A 27,699-nucleotide genomic window follows, 5' to 3' on the forward strand; every position below is an offset into this window, starting at 1 on the left:
CGCTTCAGTTTGACAGGGAGGAAAGAAGAGAAGTTAATTCATTACTGCAAAAGACTTAGAAGTATTTAATTGATCTTGTCAAAGGCGAGGGATAATTCCATGGCTGCATGGTCCCAGCAGACACTTCTTGTCCCCTGACAAGGCAGCTTTGATACAGCTATTTCAGTAACACATGCTGAAGTCAGGAAGGGGACTTTTTATTTAATGATTCACACTAATTAGGATGAAGCAGGCATGCTCCCCATCTGCCCCACAGCACAGTGGTGACCAGGCCCTTCATATTATCACCATCTCCTTGGGCTTGCCTCCTTGCAGGGGCTGAGGTTGGGAGATGCTTTGTGGGAGTATTTAAGGACAGGTGGGCTTGTTGCCAAATGTCAGAGCTCAGCACCCCTGATTTAGTGCTTGGGCCAAGCCCTGTGCATTCATATCACTGCCTGGGTGTTTTTCTGGCAGAACTGTGACTGCTGGCCACAGACAGCTCTTGGTGTGATGGTCCTGGTGAGCATCAAGTCCCAGGGGTCTGGTGGTGATGTTCACAGTAAATAACTCCTGGACACACAGCATCCTGTAGACTAGGGGAGAAAAGGACCCATCTTGCTGATGTGTTCCATCCCACCCCCCAAACAAACAAACAAAAACCACAACAACCAAAAAATCATGAAAAAAAAACAACAAAGCCAAACCAAGAGAAAACGCTACCAAGATCTGTCTCCCAGGGCCATCACACCGTATTTTCCTGGATGCATCACACTCCTGGACGTGATGCTTTGGGGCTATTTTTTCCTCCTGACAGTGGCAGCTGTGGGTGCCTGTGCCACTTCTAGGTTCTTGGGGGAAGTAGAGCTGCTCCGCATCTACCACGCCATTCAGCAATGTCTGTGATGGGGATCTACCATGAAAAATAAGGTCCTAGCACGATTCAGGGCTGACAGCAAAGTCCTTGTACAATACACTAGGGTATTTTGCAGTCCCTTAGCTTTGCCTCTCTTCTGGGGAAATAGAATAACTGCTGAGGGTCTCTGTTATGTCTGTGGACTGTGTGGGAGGTTGAAGCAGTCCCGAGTCCCCATCCTGGCTGCCTGGGGGGTGTCTCAGCCTGTGCTATACAAGAAGGAAAGGTCCCTGGTGACCAGCAGGTCTGAGCGTTTCTGTATGAAACTGTCTGTGATGAAACTGAGCTACAGATGAGAAGGCTCCTCGCCATCGGATGAGTGGAAGGAGGAAGAAAACAACCTCCCACCACAGGAGGAGCAGGAACAGAGCTGCTATTTCAAGGATTTTATCCTATCCAGGCATCATATGACATGGCACATACAAAAGCAGGGCTCCTACATGCCTGCCTTCCTCAGCAGTCGTGCTCTAGATCCAGAGGAAAAAGACCAAGGCTTCCCTGATTTTCCTGTCTCTTGTAGAGTCAGGGTTGTCTAGTGGCTTCTGTTGTAAAATTGCGTATTGTTTGTCACCATGCCCAGTTCTACCTGTTTACAAGATCTTCTGAGTCTGCTTCAGGCTACGTTTTTTTGGAAGGAAGATCTTGGCTTAAATCAAATTGGAAGAAACTTGTATTTCCTTCTTCTTGCAAAAACAAACAAACCAAATCCCCTAACTTCTGTCTTTTAGAACAGAATCTGAAAAAAAAAAACAACAACAAAAAAACACAAACAAACAAACAAAAAAAAACACGACTACCCACAGTGATGGTTTCCTTTTCTTTAGTCTGCATTTGTCTAAATTTTTGAAACGCATTTGCCTGCTCTGATTTGTTTCCTCTGCTACACAATCTTATCTAGGAGATCTACCCATGCTCAGGGGAAGGGTCTTCACCTGAGTCAGGGTCGTCCTGACCTGTGGGTATGTTTTTCAGTGTTATAATGACATTATAATGAGCAAAGTTTATCTTTGGACGTTATTGTTCCTCTTCTTTGGCCAGCTTGACCCAATTCCCCTTGGCATGTTGATCACCACACCCAAGTTCCTTGTATTCCAGGATATTCTACACCATAGATAGTGGTAGCTCTCCGTTCTTACAGCACAGGTTACAGAACAGTGACTGGACCTAACAATAGTTGTCCCAATAATGGAGAGAGGTTCCTCCTTTTTGATCATTCGTGTTATTTTATGTTAGAAAGAAAAAAAAAGGGGGTCTATTCATAAAGGATGTTTACATGGTAACTTCTTGCTGCGCTGTCAGATAAAGGCAAGGCCACACGTAATAGCCAACAGCACTGAGTGGGAGCTGCATGCATGCTCCTCTGTCACACCGAGCTGTCCCAGTTTATCCTGCAGCCAAGGCTGGCTGTTAATTCTGGTCTGGATGGCAGTGTCTCTGTCTGTCTCATTGTGAATCATCACTTTGACCTCTGTGAAGCTTCTGTCTTGTCCAGCTCACACAGCCAGGGAACACAGGGGCCTGAGGATCTGGGCAGCTGATCTCGCCACCTCTGCTGTGCTCTGCACTTGCCTGTTTGCTCCCCCAGGAACGATATCCCCGCATCCCTTCCTTGGCATGAGGTGGCTCTCACTAAAGCTGACTGAGATTGTTGCAGTTCTTGGGCTACTGAGGACTCGGAGAGGATTTGTCATAAACTGTGGGTGCAGGAGTGTCTGGAAGACCAGAGTTCCTACTCCTTTCCTCTCTGTAATGGTTAAGGGAGCTCCTGGTAGCTTCTGGGGCCAGAAGGCTCTGCAGGGAGAATTGACAACACTTGCAGATATGAAAGAACAGGTCAACTATAAAGCATCCTTCATGATCTCCATAATAGCTTTGCAAAGCTGAACTTGGCTCAGAGAAGAGTGTAATGAGGTGCAATTCTCTGCTTGATTAGCTGCCATTACAGAGGAGTCAGCCGCTCCCAAATGCTCTGGATTAGCAGTGGAAAGGACACACTCTTCTCCCACTGCCACCCAAGCATATTCAGAAATATGCCCTCAACCCTCAGCGGGGAGGCTCGGGTCAGCACTGAGTATTTTCCAGGAAAGAGGGTGGGGGCATGCCATGAGTCCTGCCAGTGTAAGGGGATTAAGAAAGGTGCATTTGAACTGGCTCGGTCCTTCTTGCCTCGTTCCTTGATAACAACAGCTCAGCATGCTGTCTTCAGACTGCTGGGAGACAAGAAACTTCCCCGAGTTTTTCAGCTTTTCTGAAGCAGCAGCAACACTTGCAGCAATCCGGGCTCGCAGTAGGTCAGAAGTTAATTTTCATTAAGTTAATTGCCATTGGCAGTTAAATTAAAATCTTTAATCAGTGAAAACAGAAGGATTTTCACTGAGCCACGGGCAACTATTTTTGCTTTGAACTAAAGGATCCAAATGTGCAGCCCCAGTCGTCAAAGACAAAAATGTTCATTCCATGCCACAGGGTTTTATCCACTGCAGTGTTACAATATCACTTCATCAGCATAAAAAAAAGAAAGGAAGGGAAAAAAAAAAAAAAGAAAAAAGAAACAAACCACAGTGCTTAGATGCTGTTCTGAGATTTATTTCATTTCATAGGTAAATAGATTTTTGATTAGAGAAACACTCTGCTTTTTTTCTTTCAAAAGTGCTTGGCCGAGTGGTGAGATAATGCGAAGACTGAGCCTCATTTAATTATAAAGTCCTTTAGGTCCAGGCAAAACAAACTCCCTTGCTGTCTCCACGGTGCAATTAGGTTAGCATAATCTAAAGCCTGAACCACCCTTTCTGGTGCTTTACTGGGCAGTGACTGTGCAGGCTGCAGTGCAGTATTAAATCAGTGCTCTGAAGTCCAGTCAGGATCAATATTTCCGAATGCCAGAGTCTTCCACGTTTCTCAGGGAACTTTTGTCCCAAACTTCCCTGAGGCTTATCCATCTCTTCTGTCATAAAAGGCAAAATCTTTGGCAGAAACAACTCTGAAATGCTTCCAAGAAGTGAGGGCAGCGTAGGAAGTTCCCCACACGCTGAGTCCTTTGGGCATGTTCTTGTTAACAGAGATTTAAATAGGGGAATTTAAAGTCAAAAGTGTTAGATCAGCTGGAATTTGGCTTCTGGTGCAGACATGACCCTTCTTTGCCTGCTCAGGGACAAAAGAAGAGCGTGCAGTGCTGGGAAGGGCCAAGGGCTGTGCAGGATAGCAAGGAACACTAGGGGCAAAAAGGCCTCTGTGCTCCCAAAGCCCTAGTAATGTTCTCTGGGTGCTACGTGTGCTGGTCAGGTGCATACACGGATGGACTCAGCTGTCCTGTGGGCTGTGGGAGATGTGCAGACCCCAGCATGGGCTGTTTGTGAGTGCAGCTGGAGAAAAAACACTACCCAGGGCAGCAGGGCCCAGGGGAACCGTGCATCCCTCAGAGCATGGTGGGCCATGGTCCCTGTGTGGGCTCTGAATGCTCCGGTGATGCTCTTCTCTTCACAGAGCTTTTTCCATATTCTCTGGCACCAAAGGCAGTAAATGCAAAGAGAAAGAGCTGTTAGTTTAGATCATTGTAATGCACCAGGGCTACCGTTCATTATGCTCCAATAAAAAGGGCACTCAGGCTCCACGAGGTATTGATTAAAATAACATTTATTGGAGCTAATGCTAGAAGGAAGAAGAGCATAGCATACATAACCTGATGTCCTCCCAGATGCAGGGAACCCTGAGTTGTACAGCACTGGACTTACTTCTAGTGGGTGCATGGCATGGTGCAAATCCCATCCGGAAAGAGGTTTGGTCTTTGGAACTCCTGCAGGATTTTCTTAGAAGAAAACAATTTTATTAATCATTTATCCTGCTAGGCAAAAGGATGTTTGCATGAGAACACGCTGCTTTGCTTTAATATAAAGACAAGGACATTCATGTTAGTGCCAAGTGGGAGCTGCTTGCAGACACCTCCGTTACCTTTAACCCCTTTAAGTTTGTCCCACAGCCAAGGAATATGTGCTACGCTGCACAGACCTGTGCCTGCTCAGGTTCACTGCTGCCTTGTATCTCATCTCTGTTAGTTAAATGCTCAGTTGGCAGGGTTACAGGAGCCCTTGAACCAAGTCAAACAGTAAGCGTTGCAGGTGCAATTCATCTACCCACCAGTAGATGTGTGAGCCATAAACAACCCGCATCCATGTCACTGTAGGGTCCTCTTTCCCTGGGGGGAAGCAGCCACGTCTAAGGCTTGAATTTTCTACCTGGACGAGTTTACTGTGCTGGGTGCAGTGATGTATTCCTTCTGGTCACCCTCTATTTTCCTTTAACTATAAAGGGATGCACGGGTGACTTGCCCAGATCATTTGTCTTGGAGAACCAGCACATTTTGTGCCACTAAAGCCATTCTGTGCTTATCCTGCCTGAAGAAGAGAGATCTGCTCTCCCCACGCTGACCCCAATACTCAGATGTGCTAGCACAGCACAATGTCTGTTGCTCTGATCAGGAAGCGTCTTCTGGGCCAGCAGAGTCCTGAGGGTTCTCTGCGAGATGCCACTGGGCAGAACAGTAAGATTTGCTTCCACTGTTGCAGAAAGGAGTGTTCCCCATGCCTGGTGTGGTTTTATGCTCTTTTAGGAAGACTCCAGAGCTAACCAGGTTGGGACAGTGAGGGTCTTCACTGTACCAGGGCTCTGCTGCTGCTCACAGGTACTCTATCCCTGTGCTTTTGGGAGTTTGTGGGCTGGAACTGGTGCACACTGGTCCTGTTGGATCTTGCTCCGTGCAAACAGACCTCTTGGTGTCCTGGGTGCAGCCTGCTCTGCTGGAGACAGGCCCAGCAAGGGAAATCCTGCCTGACCCTTAAAAACGTGGAGAGCCCTCAGCTGGTGTAATTGTGTTTGCACAAACAACCCGTATCAGTTTAAAGGAGATATCATCAGGAACTCATTGAAATGCAGCCACAGCCTCCACCAGAGTGCAGAGTGTCTGTCATAGCTTGAGGCAGATGAGGGGGCATGAGAAAATCTCAGCTTCCCAGAGGCCCTGGGGCAGTGGATGGTCCCTCCTGGGATGGTGCAGTGCTGCTGGCCGTGTCCTGGCCCTACACAGCAGCTCTGTGCATGGCACTCAGCTGGCTTCTGCAAGGAGAAGGGCTGGGAGAGGCACTGAGGACTCCCCTCCACAGATCAGGATTGGAAATTGTAGCAGGCTTCCCCACAGAAAGCACACAGACTGTGGGGGCACCTGGAGAGGGGTTGGTTTGCTTTCATTTGTCTTCACAGACCCACAGCCTGAGGCAAGGGGTGATGAGGAAAGACAATAATGAGGGACAATAATGAAGGATGAGGCAGTGGGCAAATGAGCCACAGAAAAGCCCACAAAAATCTGGGTCTGAAAAACAAACAACAGCTGGAAATGGTAAAAATCTGTGCTGTCATCTCACAGAGCAGCTGCTTTTGCAAGTTTGGACACTGTACTGGTGCATGACCAGCTCAGAGGTTTCAGTCTGGCCAGAGGCTGTGATGTTCACTCCTTGGGTGGGGATGTGCTACTTGGCTAATCACAGCATACAAGACACATGAAAATCACGGCTGTGAGGCCAAAAGGAGAGTTGGAGAGGGTTTGACTGGACTGAACTGGATCAGATTGGGCTAGGCTGGGCTGGAATGGACTGGGATATACTGGGCTGAGTCAGCTTGGGCTGGATGGACTGCATAGTGGAGAGCCAGTGGCTAGCCAAGGGGATTTTGAGGACCATCTATGCGATCTAGCATATCCTGTGACTTGCAGGGCACACAGTTCCACAACCAGTGCAACCACAAAGCATAAAAGGCTTCTGAGACTATTCCATGAGTGGCTGTGAAGGCCTTTAGGAACTGTCCTTTCACACACACACCGTCCTGCCAGAGGACAGATTACTAGCATAAAAATATTAATATTAATATTAATTTTGCAGGGAGGTGACTGATGTGGCCTATCTCCCCTTTGCTCCAGGCAGTGAGAGGTCTCTCTGTACCGATTAAGTGTGAGAGTGTTGTCTGTAGGCACCTTTCAGAAAATAAATAAATAAAGAAATATATTTCAATTAGCACCTAAGATGAATCAACAAGGAAATTATGTGGTTATTCACAGATATTTGCAATGAATTACCTTACTGTAGGAAGGAGGTATGCTGCACTGCACCGAAGGGGCTGGGGATCACGACTGTGTTCCTCTGGTACTGTTACACTTAGAGGAACTTGGTTTTATGGTCTGGTGATTAATTTTTGCAGGATGATTATTTTGCACTGGGGAAATAGCTGAAATTGTGAAAAGGAAGCAACATGGAGAGGAATTGCATCACCTCTCAGCAGCTATATGCAACTTTGTCATCTAATCCATACCGGGATTTGTTCAGACAGCCAGGCTATGCCACGATCTCAGGGGTATTGGTGGTGGGAGCTTGTATATTTATCTGCTGGGCATTCTTCACTTGCTGATCTGCCAGAGACCTGACCCTGGTATTCCGGTATCTTTTAGCTCAGGACTCAGGACAAAGAAACAGAGCCTTTTATTTGTGGATGTCCCTTGAAACTGGGTGTTGATCTGGTGCTAGTTCCTCCTCCAGATTGTATCCCATTAGCAGTGGCTCCAAGCCTCCTGTCTCCTTTCTCCAGAACAGAAAATGCTGCCCTTGTTTGCTTGTACAGATCTGGCACACAGAGGTGGGGAGGGCATGCAGGTGGGAGGCAGTGACAGGCAGAGTTGGTGACACACACTCAACCTTGAGGAGCTTGTGCAGCACTGTCAGGCTCCGGTTCAAGGCTCTGGTTCAAATTTCTGGTTAAGGGCCAAGCACGTAGCCAGGTTCTTGGAGACCTCCCAAACCTGGTCCTGTTTCCCTGCGAGCTGGGTGTGACACTGTACAAGCCTGGCAGCCCCTTGCATCCCAAATTGCTGCCAGGCTTGGCATTGAAGCTGGATCACTCCTTGAGTCTGGGGTGGGAAAGTGGACACAGGGCTGTAGTGAGATTTTGCAGTCCCGGTTCCTTCACCCCTTGAACATCTTCATGATCAGCTGTGTACCCAGTATCTCTTACACTGCACCTCTTACACTTGTTTATGTCTTAGGTCCTGGTGCTGCAGGCTGTCAGGTCTGGCTGCAGTGCATGAACAGCAGCAGTGTGCTTGCCGAGCAGGAACGCTCTGCTTCCCCCAGTACATCCCAGTGTGCCAGGAGTGGGGCTGTGGGTCTGGGACAGACACGGGCAGTGTGGACAGACAGGGGTCTTGGATGCGTTAGAAGAGGTGGTAGCATAGGCATAGTGCCCTTGGGACTGGAACAGCTTTTGGAGAGCTATGCAGAAGGAAAGTTGTGTGTGGGAGCAAGGGCTGCCCATCCTGCTGCTACACGAAGCCTTATCAGAGTGGGATCTGTGCCCTCCGTGTCTGATGGGGATGGTGGGAAGGGTGGGAGTGTGCAGGCCTGTGCTAGGCAGATTCGCAGCTGGATCATACACGTTGCTCCCAAAGCCTTGGACACCCTTCTGGGAAGTGCAGGCAGGACCATCAGGAGCGCCTGGCACACCCCTGTGTGCTGCACTGGGAGAACTGGGAGCACGCAGGGGAGCACTGGGATTCAGGAGCTGTACTTTAGGGCTGGACAGGCCCAGTCTCCAGCCCTGCTCTCTTCCACAGCCTGGCTTTCCCAGGCAGGCAGCTCCTGAAACTTCTCTCAGCTCCAATTGCTGTGCTCCACCTTTTATTATAATTGATTCTGCATCGCCATAGGAACCCGCTCCAGCGTGAGTGAAGCGCAGCTGCCTTCTCTGTGTGCTCTCCAGGAGACGGGAGGCTGCTCCTTCCCTCGAGATGGCAAGTGCTGAAGCTGGGAGTAGCTGTGGCTGAGCGGCAGGGCCCCCCGGCCCATGCCAGCCAGGTACTGTCCATGCCCCAACCCCTCTCAGGTGCTCATGCGATGGGTAGGATGGGGGGCTTGCAGATCCAGGGATATATGCAAGGGGGAGTGGGGGGCGAATGACACATTCCCTCTGCATTGTCAGGGACCACCTACCCCTCACTGGTGGTGGGCTCAGGACGTGGATCTGGTGCTGGGACCCAGTATATCTTCTGGTGGCAGTTGTCAGGTCTGGATGGAGAGAGAAGGATGCTGGACTTTGGGTTGGGGTGGGTGGGAGCCAACTTTCCTGGGTAGCTATCTTCATTCCCAGGTGGTTTAATTTGGCAGTGGTGAGGTTTCTGTGTGTGCTAATACAACTGCAGACAGGAAGCACACCCTGCAGGGTGTTCTGCAGAGCTTTGCTTCCCATGCCCCCCCTCCCCATGAAACCAGGGATTACAAAGTCTGGGACTGAGGAACGAGCATCTTTCCTTAGCTGAGGATGGATTAAACCTCACCCTCAGCTGAAGGGTGGCCCTTTAGCTGTGTCAAAGGCTCAGCTGGCCTGAAAGATTAGGACAGACCATCTCTTAGGTGGAAAAGAGGCTGGAGAAAGTTTACAGCTAGGTGAGGGGCACTGTGCCCAGTGCTGTGCCTGTGGGCTGACTCTGGGCATAGCTCAGATGCCAGCACGAGGGGCAGCCATCAAAAGGCCAGGGCTTGTGATAGTGACACAGCCATGGACCCCAGAGCCCCAGCACTGCCCCTGCTCCCTCCGGGGGTGGTGGTGTCTCACACTCAGTGTGTTGTGCTCCTGCCCTGGCCTGATTAGCTTAGATCTCCCCTCCATGCCCTGAGTGCTGCTCATCTTCCTCTCCAGTTGGGCTCAGCTGCAATCCTGGCAGCAGAGCTGCCTTGCTGGGAAGGCCCCTCCACACTGGCTGCATGGGATCAGAGAAACACTGGTGTTTTTCCAATTAGACGCAGGCTGGTTTAGCACAAGCTTTGCCAAGTTCTTCCATCAGGGTTTGGGGTATAGACATGCAGGAGAGCTGGGCTGGGCTGGAGTCCCGGGCCAAAGGAACCAAAGGAACAGCCATGCACCTGGCAGGGACAAAGGGCATGCCTGGTGTCCTCCTGCACCCCAGGGTGAGAGGGTTGTGGATATAGCCCCTTCTGCCTGGCTCCCTGTGCTCGGGGCACGGTGGTCTTCCGTAGTCTCCCTGCATGCCAGGCATGGCAGAGGAGGGAAGGCCTCAGCAGTCCCAGCCTGTCTAGCTATGGGACAGGAGTGCCATTCCTTGTGGAAAGTATTGAAGGCAGATGCTGATAACGGGCTTTAGAGCATGAGGGAACATCCGGATACATCAGTGCAGTTGGGGGACCCTGTTGAGACTTGGGGTCTTCCTTGGACCTACAAGGGACCTGGGAGATGGGCCAGCTAATGGAGAGGAATTTAGAGGGTTCATGAAGGAGGCCCTCATGACAGAGAACAAGCTGTTTCCACCCATCTCCATGGTCTGCTTTTATGTGGGAAGCACAGACACTCCTAGAGAGGAATTCATGATCAGCAGCAATGCTAGAGCAGAGACCTGTACCCCTTGTCTCAAAGCTGGGATCGTTAGCACCGCAGCATGGATTCCACCCTGGACAGGTTACTTGTTCCTGAAACAGAGCCTCCAAGCTCTCTCCCTAAGGGGCAGAACTAGGCTAGGATACAAGCAGGTCCTGTGAAAGGAAAGGTGAGCATTGCACAATGCCAGCTGGATAAAATAAAGGGTTTGGGAAGAGGTTAACAGGGATGGTAACTCTCCTTACCTCCTCTTTTGAGCATCTGAATCTCCAGCTGTCTTGGGACGTGCAGGCCCCAGTATGACAGTGGTAGTGTTTACGCTGGCAGCTGTGCAGTAACCCAGTGGGACTTGTTCGCTATTTGCTGCCAGGAATCGGCAGCAACATTTACTGAAAAAGGCAATGTAAGCCCAGCAAAGACCTCAGCTGTGTCATGATCTCCGTATAACAGCGCCAGGCACAATCCTGCACCTCCCCAAAACGTGCCTCTGTCCCAGCGGGGCTCAGCCACCAGCCTCAGGCTGTGGGCTTGGGGGCATAGAAGTGGGACGACTGAAGGAGAGCCACACATCTGCGACACCTGCAAGTATAGCCTTTTCCTCTCCCTAGAGATCTTAGGTCCTGGAAACCTCTTGCTGAGGCAGAAACTTGTTTTTCTGCAAGGGTGCTTGCTTTCCTGTCTCCCTGGTGATTGCATTTGCTGAATGTTTGCAACAGGCTCGTGTGTACCATGTGCAGCAACGCGATGAGCAAAGGGGAATGTGGAGCAGGGTCCTGTAAGACCCATGGCCCCCACAGAGCAGCAGAGTGCTCTCAGGCAGGGCCCTGAAGCATGGCATGGTGTATGCTGCACTGCCCTGCTCATTTTGCTTAGCAAATTGTCTTTCTGAGACATTCCCAGAGCTCTGGATGCATCTATCTTTTGGATTTTTCTCCAGGTTTTCTCAAATAGGTTTACATGGGGAGTGACGGTGGGTTTGTGCCTTTCAAATCAGGTTATTTTAGTGCTATCCTAATGAATTTGCTCCAGTTCTTTGTCAGACATTTTACTCTGTTTTCTTCGTTTGAATTTAAATATTTTAGCCCCTCATAACTCCTCCTTCAAAAGTAGTTCCACCATCTCCATTTAATACATTAGTCTCATTTGTCATTGTTATATAATTTTAAATGTCTATTTTTGGTTATAAGACAGTACTAAGTAAGTTGTGTATATTTAAAAGTGTGTAAACCAAGTCACTCCCTAGTTGTTGGACTGCATCCATGACACTGTGCAATTAAACCCTGCTTCACTGTGGCTCATAATAGTATCTATCTTCCAGTTCCATTCTTTGAATAGATCAGCCTTTCTGGTACAATCCCGCTTTATTGTGCAAATCACATTGATCTTTTTAAATTCCTGCTGATAAAGTGCACTCTTTTAATTCCTAGGTGTTGCTTTATGTTAATTACAGTATTGAAAAGCTCCCAGCATCCAAATTCTCAAAGACAAATTTATTAGCGACTTGGTGAGCTGCCTTGGCCCTGGATCCAAAGGTGGGTTCCTCTCCCACCAACCCCTGTGCAGCACTAACATAGAATACAGGCTGTGCACTAATGCAGAGCTAAGCCCAGCTGTGCCAAGGCTCCTGGCTTCATCTTTGATTGATGGTGGGAGTAAGCTGTGTAAAGGAAGAACAGATTTTTGAGCAAAGTACTGTAAATTGGAAGCAAGCAATACCAGAAATGTCAGTATCCAGAAATTGCTGTCTAGCTGACACAAGGCTTTCTCCAGCTGCTTTCACTGTTTGGGCTCTGATTCTGCTTTGGATACTCTTTATGCTTTCCTGTACAGTACCTATCTGTCGGTCTTGACTCCTGCTCAAAAAACTGCAAGAACTCGAAGGGTGGAAGATGCTGGTGCTAGCAGAAGTGTCTGGTGTTGCTCAGTGAGCAGGCTGAGTCATGCCAATGCTGCACAGAGATGCACGCTGAGATCCCATAACCTCCAGCCAGTGCCCACTCATGGGATCAGACTCTCAGTTTGGGGGTGTCTGCAGGGGGAACAGTAAGTCCCCCACACCAGATGTCATCCTGCATTTGTAAACACTACTCTGTACTTCTTCACTACTCTTCTTTTACAAGTTGCGCGGAGAAGCTGTGGAGGCCCCATCCCCAGAACAGTTCAAGGCCAGGTTGGATGGGGCTTTGAGCAACCTGGTTTAGTGGAAGGTGTTCCTGCCCATGGCAGGTGGGTTGGAAATAGATGATCTTTAAGGTCCCTTCCAACACAAACCATTCTATGATTCTTTTAAAATATTTGCCATTCCCAAATGAACATTTAATTTGTGTTTCATGCCCATAAAATCTCCCCACAGTGTTAATAAATAGTTGACAATGGTCCTCTTCCTTTGCGAGTTCTGTCCCTATTTAGCAATTTCCTTGCGCATGTATTCTTTTTAGTTACTAAGGGAACATGAATCTTAATAAAACTCAATCACATATTCCTTAAATAACAGCTGCCTTCGTTTAACTATCTTATCAGCATTTTTTTTGGCTCTGCTCAAAATTCTCCTCCCCAAATGGGAGAGAAATAATTTATCCTGAATACAGGGCTACTATTTGGCAGAAAATCATGTATTTTGTCCTGAATATGCATATTCTTCCCTACCCTATTGATGTGAGTTACAAATCAATTGGGTACCTCCAGATGCATGATTTGTAGTTGATTTGCTTATATTAAAGCAGGGCCTGTTCTGAGCATATCTGGTACCGAGGACCATGAAGGGAATTTTCTTAACCCAGATGTGTCCATCAGAATCATAAATCTCCCCTAAAATCTCTGTGGCTGGTGGAAGGAGCTTGGCCAGCCGTGGCTTCTTGGCAGCCGCAAAGCAGGGAAGCTCTGCCTGGTGTTTAAGCAAGACATGGCAAAAAGGGGCTCTTGGTGCAGGGTTAGATTCTGTGTGCAATCACAAATGACCAGACGTTAGTGCAGATGTTTTCCTGGGTGAACGGAGCTAATGCTGCTCTGACAAGAGACACTGAGAACTTGTAGTTACTAACCTCAAAGGTTTCGTGGTGCTTTGCTATGACCGCTAGTGATTGTGGTCCTTTTAACCGCTTTTGCTGTCTTTGTCCCTAGCCCAAGGAAGCTGGACCCTGGAGATCCTTGCGCAGTGACGTGGCTGTTTGGACACAGCCTGCTCCTGCTCCTGCTGCAGTAGCGATGCTAGTGCCCCCACGCAGCTGCAGTGAGGTAGGTGCCTCAGTCACTTCTAGGCCTGGTGTGAAACCAAAGGTTCAAAGGACAGCAGCTGGACATATGACCCTCAGGAGGAGTGGGCAAGCTCTAAACTTGTGCCCACCTTTGGGGATTTTCAAGACCAGACTAGATAAAGCCCCAAGAAACTTACTGTGACTTGACAGCTGAGGTCCTTCTCAGCCTATGTTTTCCTATGATTTGGGGCAACTGGTCCAAAATGGTCTTGCAGCACTGGGCTTGGCAGTTGAGCAGCCTCTCCAGAGGATTGCTGAGGGTTTATGACCAGTGGCAAGCTCTATACCAGTGGCCTGAGCTGCCCACCCACCCTATTCCTTTGCGTCCCTGATGAGTAACATTGCTGTGGAAGTGCTTCCTGAGCTTGCTAGGAAACCAGGGATCCACTTGTGAACCTCTGCCTTCAAAGGTGGTAAGGGAGATTTCCTTCTGAAGATTCCTCACTAGCATTTTCTACAAAGTGCCTCCTCCCTACATAGAATTCCTTCCTCATCCCCTATTGACTTCCTCCAGCTGCCAAAAGCAAAAATTTAACCCCTCAAATTCTTCAATTAAAGCAAAAATGACTCCTGGTGTTTAGGAGCCATGGTTGAATTTAAAATAACAATAATTAAGGTAAGTTTCACATTTGAAGTATTTGTTCAATTAAAAAAATATCTTCCCACATTTCCTGGCTGAAAATACATGCTTAATTCAGCCCCTAACCATGAATGCCACAGTCCCCAGGCTTTTCTGCGCGATACGTGGCTGCTTGTCTGGCTGCATCAGCTTTCAGGTAGCTGCATTTCTAGCAACAGAGGGCTCTTCTCTGCCCTTTCCTGTCTATAGTTATTTATCAGGATTGGTGAAGCCTGTGGCCAATTCCTCTTCCCTCACCATCTTTGCTTTTCCCTCCAGGAGCTCTTGGCCTCTGCAAGAGTGAATCCCAGGCTCCTCAGCTCAGCTTAGCAGTGCCAGTGGCTATGGAGTGACCTGTGTGCAGGTGGTGCTCGGGGCGCGTGGGCACAGCAGGAGGCTGGAGCTTGCTGCCTGAGCCTAAATGCGCCCTGTCCACGCACTCCTTGCAGCCAGAGTGCCTCACCTCTGCCATGAATGATGCATCGACAATGGATTATGAACTCCTGTCCCCCTCCTTGGTCGAGCACCCGGCCAGCACTGCGGGCATGGATGCTGAGCAAAAAACCGTCTTTGCCTTTGTCATCTTCCTCCTGGTCTTCTTGGTGATGCTGATGGTGCGCTGCTTCCGCATCCTGCTGGACCCCTACAGCCGCATGCCTGCCTCCTCCTGGACTGACCACAAGGAGGGGTTGGAGAGGGGCCAGTTCGACTACGCCTTGGTGTAGAGGGCAGGGATGGGGCGAGCCTGGGTGCTCTGTGTGCCTCCCATCCCAGCTGGCCCCGGCCCCGGCCCCCCCTTCCTCTGTGGTGTTGCCCCGGGCCAGCAGGGATGCTCAGAGCAGGGAGGTGAGGTCGGGCTCTTGTCTGGGGTGGGTTTTCTAGGGGGTTTCTCTGTTTTCTAAGCACTTTTCAGTTCTCTTCACAGTCTGCAGCACTCTTGGCGAGAAGAGTTGGAGGGGTGATATGACTCCCCATGGTCCTTGCTGCCTGCCGTGCTCCGGGGCAGTGTTGTGTGCTGCAGTGAGGGGCAGGAGCCGATGGGATGGGGCACGGGGGACCTGCCCTCAGCCACAGCCCACAGAGCTCCTGGTCTGGGTGGCTCTGCCTGGTGCCAGGCCAGAATTTTGACCCCCACCTCCTCCTGCCTCCCACGTTGCCCTCGTCTGTGTCCTCTGGGGAGTGCTGACCATGGTCCAGTGTGTGTGTGCGTGTGTCCCTGTAGCTGAGCTTTGTCTGTGAGGTGGTTTGTAGGCACCTGACCCAAGTGCTGGCTTTGTTCCTCTCTGTGTGGCAGCCCCAAGTGCCCCTCACAAGGAAGGGGCAGGTGGAGACCCCGTGTGCAGCCCCCTTTTGGCATCCAGCCCTGCAGCCTGCTCTCTGCTTTACACCGTAGTGACCTGTCCCTGCCGAATTGTGAAAACGGTCCGAGCAAGGCGCAATCCTGCAGCCACTTGCAGACCTTCCTGGGTGGCCCTGCTGGGATCAAAAGTCCCACACAACACTTGGGAGATGCCCTTCAGCCAGCCCAGGCCTGGCAGTACCTTGCAGTACCCCACTCTGGGAAGTCCCTGCTCCAGCAGGATCTGGGCAGCCTCCTGGTGTCGGGGTGTGCTGGGGACGGCGGGCCCTTCCCTGACCATCCTGCACTGAGGTAGCAGAAGGGCTCTGTAAGTAGCTGAGGGGAAAATATGGCTCCCACCCCTCTGTGGGATCCGTACCTCTCCAGCAGGGGTGCTGCAGCTAGTCACAGGGCTGGCTAGCAAAAGCTGTGGTGGGTTATGGTGTGGGACAGTACGAGGGTTTGTGCGAAGGGATTTGAGCCCATGGGGGAGAACTTCCTTGTGCACCATGGAAATAAAGCTGCACTATGCTAACCCCACACAGCTTTTCCTCTGCTCTGTGATGCGTCCCATTGGGCTCCCAGAGGAGTGCTGCTGCTCCCCCAGCAGGGGTGGGCTGCCCCATCTGTGTCTGCCTGAGCCAAGACCCATGTCTCTGGTCCAAGACCCATGGAGCTGGTCCATAGGGGATGGGTGCCACATGGGACAGGAGCCTCCCTACCAGGCCATGGTGCTGTGAGTGCCCAATACCTGGGGACACATTCTCTTGGGGACATGCAGAAGGTGCTTCTTAGCCACAGTGTGGCACCTGGACCAGCGTGGCTGGTCAAGGAAGGTCCCACTCTGGTCATGTCCCCTGTGGGGCTTGTAGGCTGTGACTGCGTGATGACCCAGGCATAGCAGGCAGCAGCCTGGTGGGTTCTGCTGCACCCCCCAGAACCTTCTGGGTGTGTGGGTGCATGTCACCCCCGAAGAGTCCCTGGGGCCACACGAGCACTGGCACAGGGGAAGGAGGGACTGCAGCGTGTTGTGAAGAAGCAAAGGCTCAGGGACCGGTTTGGGTGCTGTGTGTCCCTGGGCCTAGGAGTGAGTTCTCCCCATGGCTGCGTCAGGAGGGACAGAGGGGGAATGGCAAGTTACAGCTCCATAATACTCTGATAGGAAAAATCACTGGGAGCTTTCTGTCATGAGGATGGCCATGATAGTGCAGGGGCATTGGTATTAGGGTCAGCATCACACAGGCAGCAAAGAGTGGCTGACAGGACATGGGCACCAGGTCCAGTGCTTCTGTGGTACCTCTCTCCCCACTACCCAACACAAGACTGATACCACTCAACTAGTGCCAAGCCTGGCAGCCCAGGCAGCCGTTTAGGGGGGCTGTTTGCAGCTACCTGATCTCAGTGGGAGCGTTTTCTTCTGTTTAATTGTCCCCCCACCCAGCGGTGCCCCCGCTCTCCCATCAGCCGGGGAGGTGATGGGCTTCCTCACAGTCCTTGGGATGCTGTGCCCTCTTGTGGCTCATGGCTCCGCAGCCGAAAGTGCAGCTCTGGCTCTGCGAGGGAGGCTGAAAACCTGAACGTCAGCCTGGAACTAAGAGTTTGAGTTGAACTCAACCAGCTGGACCCTGGCTCTGGGACATATGGCCGAAAACCTGAGCACACTGCATGTCACGTTCACTGCAGTTGAGACAACCTTTGCATTGCATGACCTCAGCACAAGCACCGTTCAGCACACGAGAACATTTATGCACACTCATGTACACCCCATGTACACCCCCACAACCCTGCACAGCTCCACCAACATTCTTACACATGTCTGCACCCACACATCCACCTCCATGATACAGCTACAGCCCCACACCTCCTGGCTCACATAAACCCCCTTGCATGTATGCAGACCCACAGGGCACCCTACCCCTTCCACTTCCCTCCTGCATGACCCACCATGTGTCTGTAGGCTCTAACTCTTCCCCTCTCCTTCTAGTCTCCTGCATGCCCTCTGCCTCCTCTCCAGGTGCAGACCTCTGGCATCATTCTCCTTTCCCTCCGGGAGAGAGCAAAAGATCAGGTAAGACTGTTAAAGTGCCTGTCCCGCCTCCTTCAGCTATCTTCTGCTCTGAGGCTTTTGGAGGGACCCCCAAAACCCCTATGAGTACCCAAGGGTGCTGAATTATGCAAAGGTAGAAGAGCTGGGTGAGGGTGTGAGTACGGAAGAGAAACCAGCAGAGGAGCATAGCGCTGCCACCAACCACTGCCGTGCCCAGACTAAGAGGAAGACTCAGAACCACTTAACCCAAAATAATTTTATTGTTGCAGTTGCTTCTGATACAAAAAGGAATTCCACAAAGAGCCATCTCTCTCTGCAGGACAAGGGGGGCACAGGTTTCAGTTTCAATGCTTCCCAGAAACATCCAGCAAGAAATGTCAATACAAAAAACACCACACCAGAGAGGAATGAAGGAAACCTTGAGCTTTTTCATTTGATAGTTTTGGCTCAAAACACACACACAAACCCATCTCTGCTAATTTATTATTATTAATAGTTTTTTTTTTCTTAAAAAAAAAAAAACACCTGTTGGAAAAACAAAATCAAAACAAAAATAATAATAATAATAAAAAAAAACAAAACAAAACAAACAAAAAAAAATTCAAACATCAGGCCACCCATCCTGTCACAAGCTCTGGAACTCTTGCAAAACCAGAGTCTGGAGCTGCATTATACAAAAGAGTTTTCAAGTTTGACATTAGCCCAAATACAGTATACATACACTTCCCCCACCCCATGTGGTGGCAGCGTACCAGGAAAAAACAATCCCCCTCCTCGCAAGTACCCAAAAAGCTACAGGAATATGCACTCCTCACAACAACAAGCAATCATAACTTTGGTGGTTAAACATAAATACGGAAGGGTGGATGGATACAGTGCACTCATGTTGATGATTCAATACCAGCACCAGCTTTTGAAAGCACCTTAGATTTGTTGATCAGGTAGTTTTGTGTGTTACCAGAGTGAATTAGCACCTTTCTTTCCTTTGCTGATGCACAGCGTCAATGCAGAACTGAAAGCAGATTTGTACAAAACTAGGAAATGGCATTGCAAAGACCAGCTGTGGGAAGAACGCTCTTGAGGGAGGAAGAAAAGCCCACCTGGACAGAACAGTCTGGACAGACTAGTTGAGGCAGCAGGGAGAACTTAATTTTCTTAATTCATATTTTCCAGACTCTTTTTAGTGCATTTCCTTCGTCTGCATTAACCAAAGACTGTGTATTTCAGTTGCTACCCTGGACTGACCAAGATGTATGTAACAACCAGAAGGGAGTGACTTCCAGTCCCCATTTTCAGAAGTGCTCCCGACTTAGGGGAATCTGGTTATAACCACTGGTGTCACGGAGATGTGGGAGCTCAGAGTCAAAAGCTGTTTGGAAAATGAAAGCCTGACTGTCCTTGCCTCTCTCTCTCCCTGCCAGGCTGCAGAGCCCACCCACCCCCATCTTGCTCCTTATGGTAGGATGTTTTTATTACAGGATTTTCAAACATTCTCATCAGTGATGGCCAGCTAACCTGCCTCTGCAGCATGCTCTCAAGTTCTCCCTCCCTCTGGCAAGGGAAGGATCCAGATGCTCTGAACCAGACTCATGACATTTTTCCTGCCAGTTTAGTTTGTTCAACCACATTCAACAGTGCAATTATTTGTCTTCCTCCAGAGCTCCTCCTCACTTATACAAGGACACATTAACCCCTGGACTTGCTGGAGCTCTGGAAAAACCCTTCCAACTCCAGTCTTTGGAGGCAGTGCACACATTCAGCATGCTGTAGTGCACCGAACCCTACATTACCTACAAGATCTTCTGGCTCTGTGGTCTGGCTGCTTCATGATGTGAGGTTAGCAATCTGAACTGCCCCTTCACTCACCAGTGACCTTTTCAGTTTGACAAAGGAGCCGAAAAGGACCACAGGTCACGGACAGGACAGAGAGAGAGAGAGACAGGGCAGCCAGTGTAGGTATGGAAGGGTTTCTGCGGCACCACAATGGCAATGCAGAAGCAAAGAAGGAAAAAGAGCTGTTGGGAAATGCACTAACATCACACTGTGTTGTAGCTCCTTCCAAAGCTGCCCCCAGCCCCCCTCCCATTTTTTTGGGCTGTAGGGTGCTATATGGCCTTTGACCATGAAGGACAGGCAGCTTCCCCGTGGTACTGCTCTTGCCAGCTCACTCCAACAGTATCTTGTTTAAAGGAGACAGGCAGGAGCTGAGCACAGGGAGGGTGTCCCTGCTAACAAGGCTGGAACCTTTGGCAAAGCTTTCATGAGATCTTTTGTGGTGTGGTTTGTTTTTGACCCAAGCAACCCATGAAGTGGATGGAGTATCCCTGTGAGGCCCAGGCAAGCGCTGAGCCCAGAGGGACATTTCCCATCAGTTGTACAGTGCAGTGGGGGAGGTGGTGGCAGGGGGTGCAGCGAGAGAAAAGGCAGTTGTTTCCAGATGTGGATGGCAAGGCTAAGGATTGTACTGTCGGTATGGTGGGTGGGTCTCATGGCTGTTAGTAGAGCTGGAGCTGGAGCTTCATCCTCAGTGCTTGGCCCAGCTCCCCTGCTAAGTAGTTGAGGTGGTTCTTGGCCTCTAGTTTCTGCAGTTCCCTCTTGCGGTACAGGGGTACGCTCACGATTTCTAGCAAGTAGGTGCCAGGCACTATTTTCTTGCGGCCAAGGTGCAGGTAGCTGAGCCCCTCTTTTTGGTGGATGCGGAAGTAGCCATCCTCATTCCCATGGGAGATGAGGTACCGCACACGGTTCTCCAGGGGCTCCACAGCTGGCAGAAGCTCCAGGATGTGCTCCTTGTGAGCCAGGTCGGAGAGGTTCAGTGTCATGGACAGGGGAGCATCCACATCCATGCTGGCCAAGTTCACAGCGTGGTCCTATGGAAGGAGCCATACATGTTACAGATATCAAGAAATGCTCATGGCCTGGTAAAGAAAGACTTGATTTAGGAGTTTCTGCCTCATGGCCCACCCCAAGGCAGCTCACAGAAGTGAGCGCAACTTCTATGGTCCTTACTGTCCCCTAAGTGTTTCTTGGTTCTCTGTTTTGTATCTCTGAGACAAAAACCAGCAAGTCCACAGCCCTCACCTTCAGGGAGAGCACCAACAAATCTATGGGCATTTTGCTTGAGGCCTGAAAATGCCTCCAAGTCCTATCTGTCCAGAGAAGGTCTGTGAACTTGGGAGAGCCTTTGACAGAGGCCAAAGATTCCTTTCAGGGAAGAACCTGTATTTAGACTGATGGGTTCAGTATCGAGTCAAACACTAAGTGCTGATAGCCCCCTGTGGTCCTGTTGGACCTGTTATCCTATCAGCTCCTCTTGCAAGGGAACGTGTGCCTTATTTCTAGGTTGCACGCATCTCCAGCCATTTGTGCCCAAACCACACAAGTGTGTGTCACTTAGAATGTCCTGACCCTCCTCTGATATATTGTGAAAGGTCTTCCATTTCTGCAGGACCTCTGGATTTGGTTGTCTCCATAAACACCCAAGCACTCAGTGAAGGCAGGTACATGCTTCTCTGCCTCAGACTGAGACAACCCCACAGGAATGGACACTGCATGGGATCTACTACAGACTGCCATCCACCAAGTGACTCAGCTCTTGTCTTGCCCCACTCCATCTGGGATGACATGAATTTTTTACCTGGTGCCTCTCAGTGCCATTGATGCTGCGTCGCTGGCGACCCCTTTTGGGGTAGCCATTTATCTTGCACTCATAGCAGGTCTCAGGGGAGAGCAGGTTGTCTTCATCCTCTTCCTGGGGGGCTGGAAGGTAGGTACCTTTCCCAAAACCCAAGCCAGAAATACAGTGTCTGGTGACAGAAGAGCAGAGAGACCCATCTCAGATTCACGCTTCAGGAAAGAAATCTTACCATTGCCCTCACAGGTTCTTCATGTAGCACCCAAACAAAACGGTGGATTCACGTCCTGCATGGTTTGTGCAGCGTCTTGTGTACAGTACGTGCCTGGGGGAGATCAGGCCATATCTTATTTAATAAGGCAGTAGGTTTAATTTGCTTGCACCCTGGATTAGACTGCACCTGTGGTAACACTGCAAAACATGCATCCCACACCTCAGGTCCTCGGCTGCCAGTCTCAGGGACCTGAGCTACAAATTGTGGTGGAGTTCGGGCACCATCGCCTGGTATCTGGTTACCTACAGCCCCTAAAGAGAGCAGGAGGGACCTCTTAAAAGTGACTTAGAGCACAGGAGAGAAGTGTGAGATTGCTCTCTGTCAGTAGAGAGCAGTCAAGCACTCTGCTTCACAAAGTGAAGTTGGGCTGGGCTGGAACAGCATCTGACACACAGCTGCACTTCAGGATTCATAATGCTGAAAGCTGGTCACTCACAGACAGTGAGTCCTGGGGCAGGAGGTGGAACTGCATAGTGCTGAGGGTCCTTGCAAGGAAGCGGTTCCAGGTTCTGGATCCACCTGAGTCTAAAGGCATCCAAGGCTACAGAAATGGCTCAAGAACCAGACTGGAGATGAGCTGGGGTGAGAACCAGTTACCAGTCTTGCAGATAAAGCTGGGCCACGGTGGGCGAGTCTTAGCCTCTGAACATCACTTTAGATGCACTTTAAATATGCTTTATCCAGAGATGCTTAAACAAAGTCTAAGAATTCCCTGCAGCAGAGTTAGCTCGGGAGATTCCCTCTGAGGGAAGTGGCCCTGACAAAACAGTCAGAGCTCCCTCCTTCCTTTCTGTTTTTGCTATTCCCTCCAAGGTAATCCAACACCCAACATTAATCTGAGCTCCTGTGGGTTATGTGTGGCTGGCCAACCCTGTCCGTCTATTAGCTTGGGAGTATATGTGAAGGTGTGTGAGTGTGTGCAATCAGCTTTGTACAAGTAAGGCCTGTGGGGATCTGGTGTGGAAATTTAGGCAAAAAGATCCAGAGGGGTGGGCTTGGTGCTGTCACAACAGCAAGCACGAGTGGGTACATTCCCATGTTAATGTGCCCCCAGGAGTGTGCCTGGTATCTTCCTGATGGAAAAGATACCAGGTGCCCCTACAGTGACCCGCTGGCTGCTCTCTTACCCTTGTCCTGCTCGGAAGTAGCCTCCAGGACAGCCACAGAGATAGCCTCCGTCTGTGTTGGAGCAGCCGTAACTGCAGGGGCTGCCACCTGCTGAGCATTCATCCACATCCTGGCACCCTCCAAAGGCCTGGTCAAAATCGAAGCCAGACGGACAGACACACTTGAAGCTTCCCAGAGTGTTGTAGCAGGAGGCAGAGCCACAGGTGGTGGGGCTGGAGCACTCGTTTTCATCTGCACCCATAGACAGCAGAATTAGTTAGAAACTCAGTGGAAGAGGATTGCCTTCATTCCCTAGCCTCCTTCAACGTAGGGAGCTGCTGGCATCAAGAGCAGTGGGAGCTCAGAGAGTGGGGCAGGGCAAGAGCAGCATCTCTGAGTAGAGGCATGGCCTGTTACTGGGGCATGGCAGGAACTGCAGTGCTGGGTTTGCAGAGATGAACCCAGAACCCACTGTCAGAGATGGTCAGGGTGGCTGGAGAGAGACTCAGAGCTAGGCTCTACCCCCCACCCTACAGCTCCAGTATCCAAGAGCTCTCATCCCACACTCACCTACACACTGATTCCACTGGTAGTGCTGCACGTAGCCCTGGGGACAGCCACAGCGGTAGCCTCCGAGCACATTCTGGCATCCATGCTGGCACCGATGGTTTCCATCACACTCATCCACATCTGCAGCAATGTAACACAACAGACAGCAGTGAGACAAATCCCTGTCCTGTGGGCAGCACCAGGCACACAGGGACCACGTGCACGTGGTACATAGAATCATAGAATCATAGAATATCCTGAGTTGGAAGGGACCCTTAAGGATCATCAAGTCCAACTCTTGACACCGCACAGGTCTACCCAAGTTCAGACCATGTGACTAAGTGCACAGTCCAATCTCTTCTTAAATTCAGTCAGGCTCGGTGCAGTGACCACTTCCCTGGGGAGCCTGTTCCAGTGTGCAACCACTCTCTCTGTGAAGAACCCCTTCCTGATGTCCAGCCTAAACTTCCCCTGCCTCAGCTTAACTCCATTCCCGCGGGTCCTGTCGCTGGTGTTAATGGAGAAAAGGTCTCCTGCCTCTCGACACCCCCTTACGAGGAAGTTGTAGACTGCGATGAGGTCTCCCCTCAGCCTCCTCTTCTCCAGGCTGAACAGGCCCAGTGCCCTCAGCCGTTCCTCGTACGTCTTCCCCTCCAGGCCTTTCACCATCTTCGTAGCCCTCCTCTGGACTCCATCAGTGTGTGCATGTAGGTGGGTGGTTCTTCTGCCTAATTATAGCTCTGCAGCTTGGACTTGAATAACACCCTCAGTCCCAAGGTCCATGTATATCCCCTTGTAGCTTCTGCTTGGATATTTTTTGCTTTACAGCCTTTTGGTCTGCCGGGACTGTTATCAGTCTGTTCTGTCTCATGCTGCCTGTGTTGAACACAGACTTTCCTTTAGCTTAGCACCTGGTGTTTTTTTTTTTGTTTTTTTTTTTTTCAGGGCATGAGGTCTCTCATGGCGAGGCACAGGTCCATTCCTTTTCTGGATTTCTGGGCTCCCACAGTAAGGAGTGGACCCTTCTTGTCTGGGCAGAGCTACCCTTGAGTCTGTGAGTGAACTAGGAACTCTTCCATATGGAACATATTTCTAAGTCCCAGAGACAAAGACCCACCTTCACAGTTGACACCAGAGCTGTCCAGGGAGAATCCTTTCTGACACTCGCAGTTGTAGCTCCCTGGTGTGTTCAGACACTGTCCTTTGGCTCCACACAGAGAGGGCTGAGCTGTGCACTCATTATTGTCTGCAAAACACCAACAGCTGCCTATAAGTCCAGCCCCAAGGACAGTGCAGCTTTATGGAGAGCTGCTTGGCATCTTGGTACTTAGCTCAGCCTCAGTAACAGAGACAAGTCAGATGCACAATCCTAGGCTGGCTGGAGAGGGGCAGGTAAGTCTCTGATGGGGTTGAAGCTAAGCCCCCAGGCACACTTGTCGTGCTGCACAGCATAGTAGTGAATGCTTTTACTCACCAATGCAGGACGAGTGGTGCTGAGTGAAGCCTGGGGGACATTTGCAGTTGAATCCTCCAATAATGTTCACACACAGGAACTGGCAGTTGTGCTGCTTGGTGGAACATTCATCCAAGTCTAAAGTAAAAAGCATAAGAACACGTGTCTCAATTTATTTTACTGAGATCGCTGATCTTTGGTGTCTGAGACACCCGCATACACATGGTGGTTCTGGGCATACACAGTGGGCCTGGGCAGACCAGGACCTGACATGGACCAGCCTCAGAACAGCACACACAAAGTTCTCGCATGAGAATCTCAAGTCCAGGGATCCTCTCCCCACCTCGACTTCTGATTGCATACAGATATATTTAGGAGCCAGATTTTTCTCTGTCTCTGCTGCAAGCCCCAAGTCCCAGACCCTCTCAGACTCTCAGACCACCTTACTTACAGCCTGATATATCAGCGCTGGGAGAGGTGGGCAAAGCCCCAGCCTGGTTGATGGCAGCACAAGGAGAAGCCTTTATGGTGTCTCTGACATGCACAACCCACTTGTAGGATAGATACACACTGGTTCAAGGCTCCTGGGACTCAGCACAACTCGCAATAGGCTGTGCAATCTGTAGGAAGTATTTTTTTTTTTTTTTTATGTCTAGTGTTTGTAGAGGGATGAAATCAGTTCAGGAGGGCACCTTTCTCCTTCCCTAGCCTTGTCCTGTGTCTGAACAAAAGGACCTGACTGGTCTGTCACATGTTAATCAGCTCTTGCAGTCTCCAAGTTGTCTGAGATGAGACACGATCTCTGCTGCATCCTTCCCTTGAGTGAATACCTTTGCAGATTTTCCCATCTTCTTGTAGAATATACCCTCGGGGACATGAGCACTGGTAGCTGCCCTCTGTGTTCTTGCAGATGAAGTTACATGGCTTAGGAGACTGGTTACATTCATCCAGATCTGAATTTGAGAGACACAAGACAAAGCATTCACAGTTTGTGCTGTTGAATGGGGTCCCCAGACAAATGCATCTTTTGTATGGGGTCCCCACTCCCTGCCCCAGACAAATAAATCTTTTCCACTCTTCAGGAAGCAGGTGAGCAGAGGAGCAGAGACAGAGGCTTTGAGGGAGCACCCCTATTGAAGCCAGCACAAGAAATCTAGATCTCCTAAGGAAAAGGGCTGAATAACCTCCCTGCTCAGACATGCAGTGTGGTGTGACCTTGTGTATCTGAGTGCATCTTGCCCAGTTCCCTCCCGGATGAGGAGATGGGTGTGTGCTCCTCCTGAGTACCAGGAACATCAGGGATGGGGTCAGGCCCCTATTTCTGGGGGCTGTCACCTCTGCCCCGCAGGGAGAGGCAGCAATGGGCTCTGAAAATGGCCCATAGCTTTAAGCAAGGCTGGATGGATGGCACAGAGCTGGAGAAAGGTCCCAGATGTTCAGAGAAGAATCCTGACCTGGTGCTCAAGGTTGTATCTGCCCTTCACACACAGCTTAGTTTCTGGGAGCCGAGACCTCTTTTCCACTCTGTACCTAGGACACAGCTGCTGGCATGGTCCTGAACACTGTCTCAACACTGGAAGTGTGGCACGTCTTCCTCCTCCTCATTTCCTATTCCTATTTCCTATCATTTCCCAGAGACCTGCAGCTATGATTCCAGGGATGCCTTTTACGTCAACATCTGGATTCCCCAAGTGGCACTCAGGCTGGTTAGAGCCTGTTGGTCTGCCAGTGAAAGATCTGGCTGCTCACAAACCTTCCTCTCTGCATCACCTTCACACACCTACCCCCTGCACCCCCATGTCCCTGTGACCCCTGCAGTCAGCGGGAGAAAATAAGGACCCTGGGTTTTATAGAGTTAAACAGCAGGGAGGGATGACTTTGATGTATTGCCATACAATAGGACAAAGTCTGCAGAGCCCTGCCATCTATACACAGGGCAGTAGGGGCAGAGGTGGCGACCAGGACCCAGGTGGGGGCTACAGGACCCTTTCTTTGCATGCTGAAAAGCAGGGGAAGAGGAAGGCCTGCCAAGACCAAGGGCTGTACAGAGCGATTACAGTCATAGAATGGTCAAGGTTGGAAGGTACCTCTGCAGATCATGGGAAGAATGGGTTTCCTTCTTCTGACTTACCCACGCAGGCTGTGCCTGTGATGTCTGCGGTGTAGCCCAGCTTGCAGTGGCAGCGGAAGGAGCCGATGCTGTTGATGCACTGCCCGTTCTTGCAGAGGTTGGGCAGTACCTTGCACTCATCAATGTCTGCGAGAGGGAGAGAAGGACCTGTTAGTGCCAATGCTGTCTTGGTCCCCATGCTCCTGTGACTACACTCTGCCAGGGCAACTCAGGCCCTCCCTGAGAGCCAGAGATTAAATAACGTCACAGAGGTATCTTGTCTGCTCAGGCACTGTGTAGAGTTGTCCCAGTCAGTTTCCAGTGGAATTCTGCTTGTACCCATGTCTCTGCTTTCTCCTCTCTGCACTAAAGTTGATTTGGCCCCCAGCTCACCTCTCCCATCGGTAGAATACCCTGGACCATGAGGACACATTTTCTTGTACTGGGCAGTTCCAGGAAGGGGGCAGAGCTCACACTGGGGGCCCCAACTGCGCCCACTGTTGCAGCAGCACTCAGATTTGGTGACCAGGTTGCGGTTGGTGGAGGACATCTGGCACATAGTTTGCAGTACTTCAGTGAAGCAGAATCCCTGGCGGGTGTCTGGATAGAGAGAGTGGGGAGACAAGTTCAGGATGTGAGACAATGTCAGCATCGGGGATAACAGAGCAACCTGTCCTGCCTGTGTCAATTCCAGCATGGAGCTAGGGTGCTTTGGACAATGTGAAAGGCAAAGGTGATGCCCCAGCAACCCGTCTTCTTGGGCAACCCAGGCCATTGCCTGTAGGCTGGAACCTGGGTGTCCAGGCTAGTCCCTGACTCTATCTTTTCCAAGTGTCCTTTCACAGATTTTGTCATCTCTTGTACTCAGAAACACTCCCTGGCACTGTTTGAAATTGCAGCCTGACCCGAGGATGACAGCTCCCACTTTCTGGGATAGATGAAGTAGTTCAACATTTTCAACATTTCACTTGGGCAAATTCCCCTCTGATATCCTG

General features: G+C 50.4%; 2 protein-coding genes across 8 annotated transcripts in view; one reads left to right on the forward strand and one right to left on the reverse strand.

Annotated features, from left to right (window-relative positions):
* Positions 1–16,070, forward strand: part of CTXN1 (cortexin 1) — a 34,107-nt gene extending 18,037 nt beyond the window's left edge. Inside the window, exons 2-5 of one of the 3 annotated variants that reach the window (XM_072029221.1) lie at positions 8,637–8,784; positions 13,439–13,552; positions 14,471–14,555; positions 14,641–16,070. In XM_072029221.1, coding sequence (XP_071885322.1) covers positions 14,662–14,916 — 255 coding nt within the window. In that variant the 5' untranslated portion in view covers positions 8,637–8,784; positions 13,439–13,552; positions 14,471–14,555; positions 14,641–14,661 and the 3' untranslated portion in view covers positions 14,917–16,070. Of the gene's footprint in view, positions 1–8,636; positions 8,785–13,438; positions 13,553–14,470 lie in introns of all 3 variants that reach the window. The other 2 variants (XM_027472162.3, XM_027472161.3) reach the window with 2 other exon arrangements.
* Positions 16,071–17,818: 1,748 nt separating this feature from the next.
* The window catches only part of LOC101790805 (fibrillin-2), a 116,513-nt gene continuing 106,632 nt past the window's right edge, over positions 17,819–27,699 (reverse strand). For all 5 annotated transcript variants that reach the window (XM_038169201.2, XM_038169199.2, XM_072029151.1 and 2 more), the window contains exons 57-65: positions 27,098–27,304; positions 26,726–26,851; positions 25,425–25,547; positions 24,616–24,732; positions 24,259–24,387; positions 23,163–23,282; positions 22,613–22,844; positions 21,215–21,383; positions 17,819–20,447 (exon numbers count right to left, since the gene is read on the reverse strand). In XM_038169201.2, coding sequence (XP_038025129.1) covers positions 20,073–20,447; positions 21,215–21,383; positions 22,613–22,844; positions 23,163–23,282; positions 24,259–24,387; positions 24,616–24,732; positions 25,425–25,547; positions 26,726–26,851; positions 27,098–27,304 — 1,598 coding nt within the window. In that variant the 3' untranslated portion in view covers positions 17,819–20,072. The remainder of the gene's footprint in view (positions 20,448–21,214; positions 21,384–22,612; positions 22,845–23,162; positions 23,283–24,258; positions 24,388–24,615; positions 24,733–25,424; positions 25,548–26,725; positions 26,852–27,097; positions 27,305–27,699) is intronic.

This window comes from Anas platyrhynchos, chromosome 29, assembly GCF_047663525.1.
Source record: "Anas platyrhynchos isolate ZD024472 breed Pekin duck chromosome 29, IASCAAS_PekinDuck_T2T, whole genome shotgun sequence".
NCBI classification, from domain to species: Eukaryota; Metazoa; Chordata; class Aves; order Anseriformes; family Anatidae; genus Anas; species Anas platyrhynchos.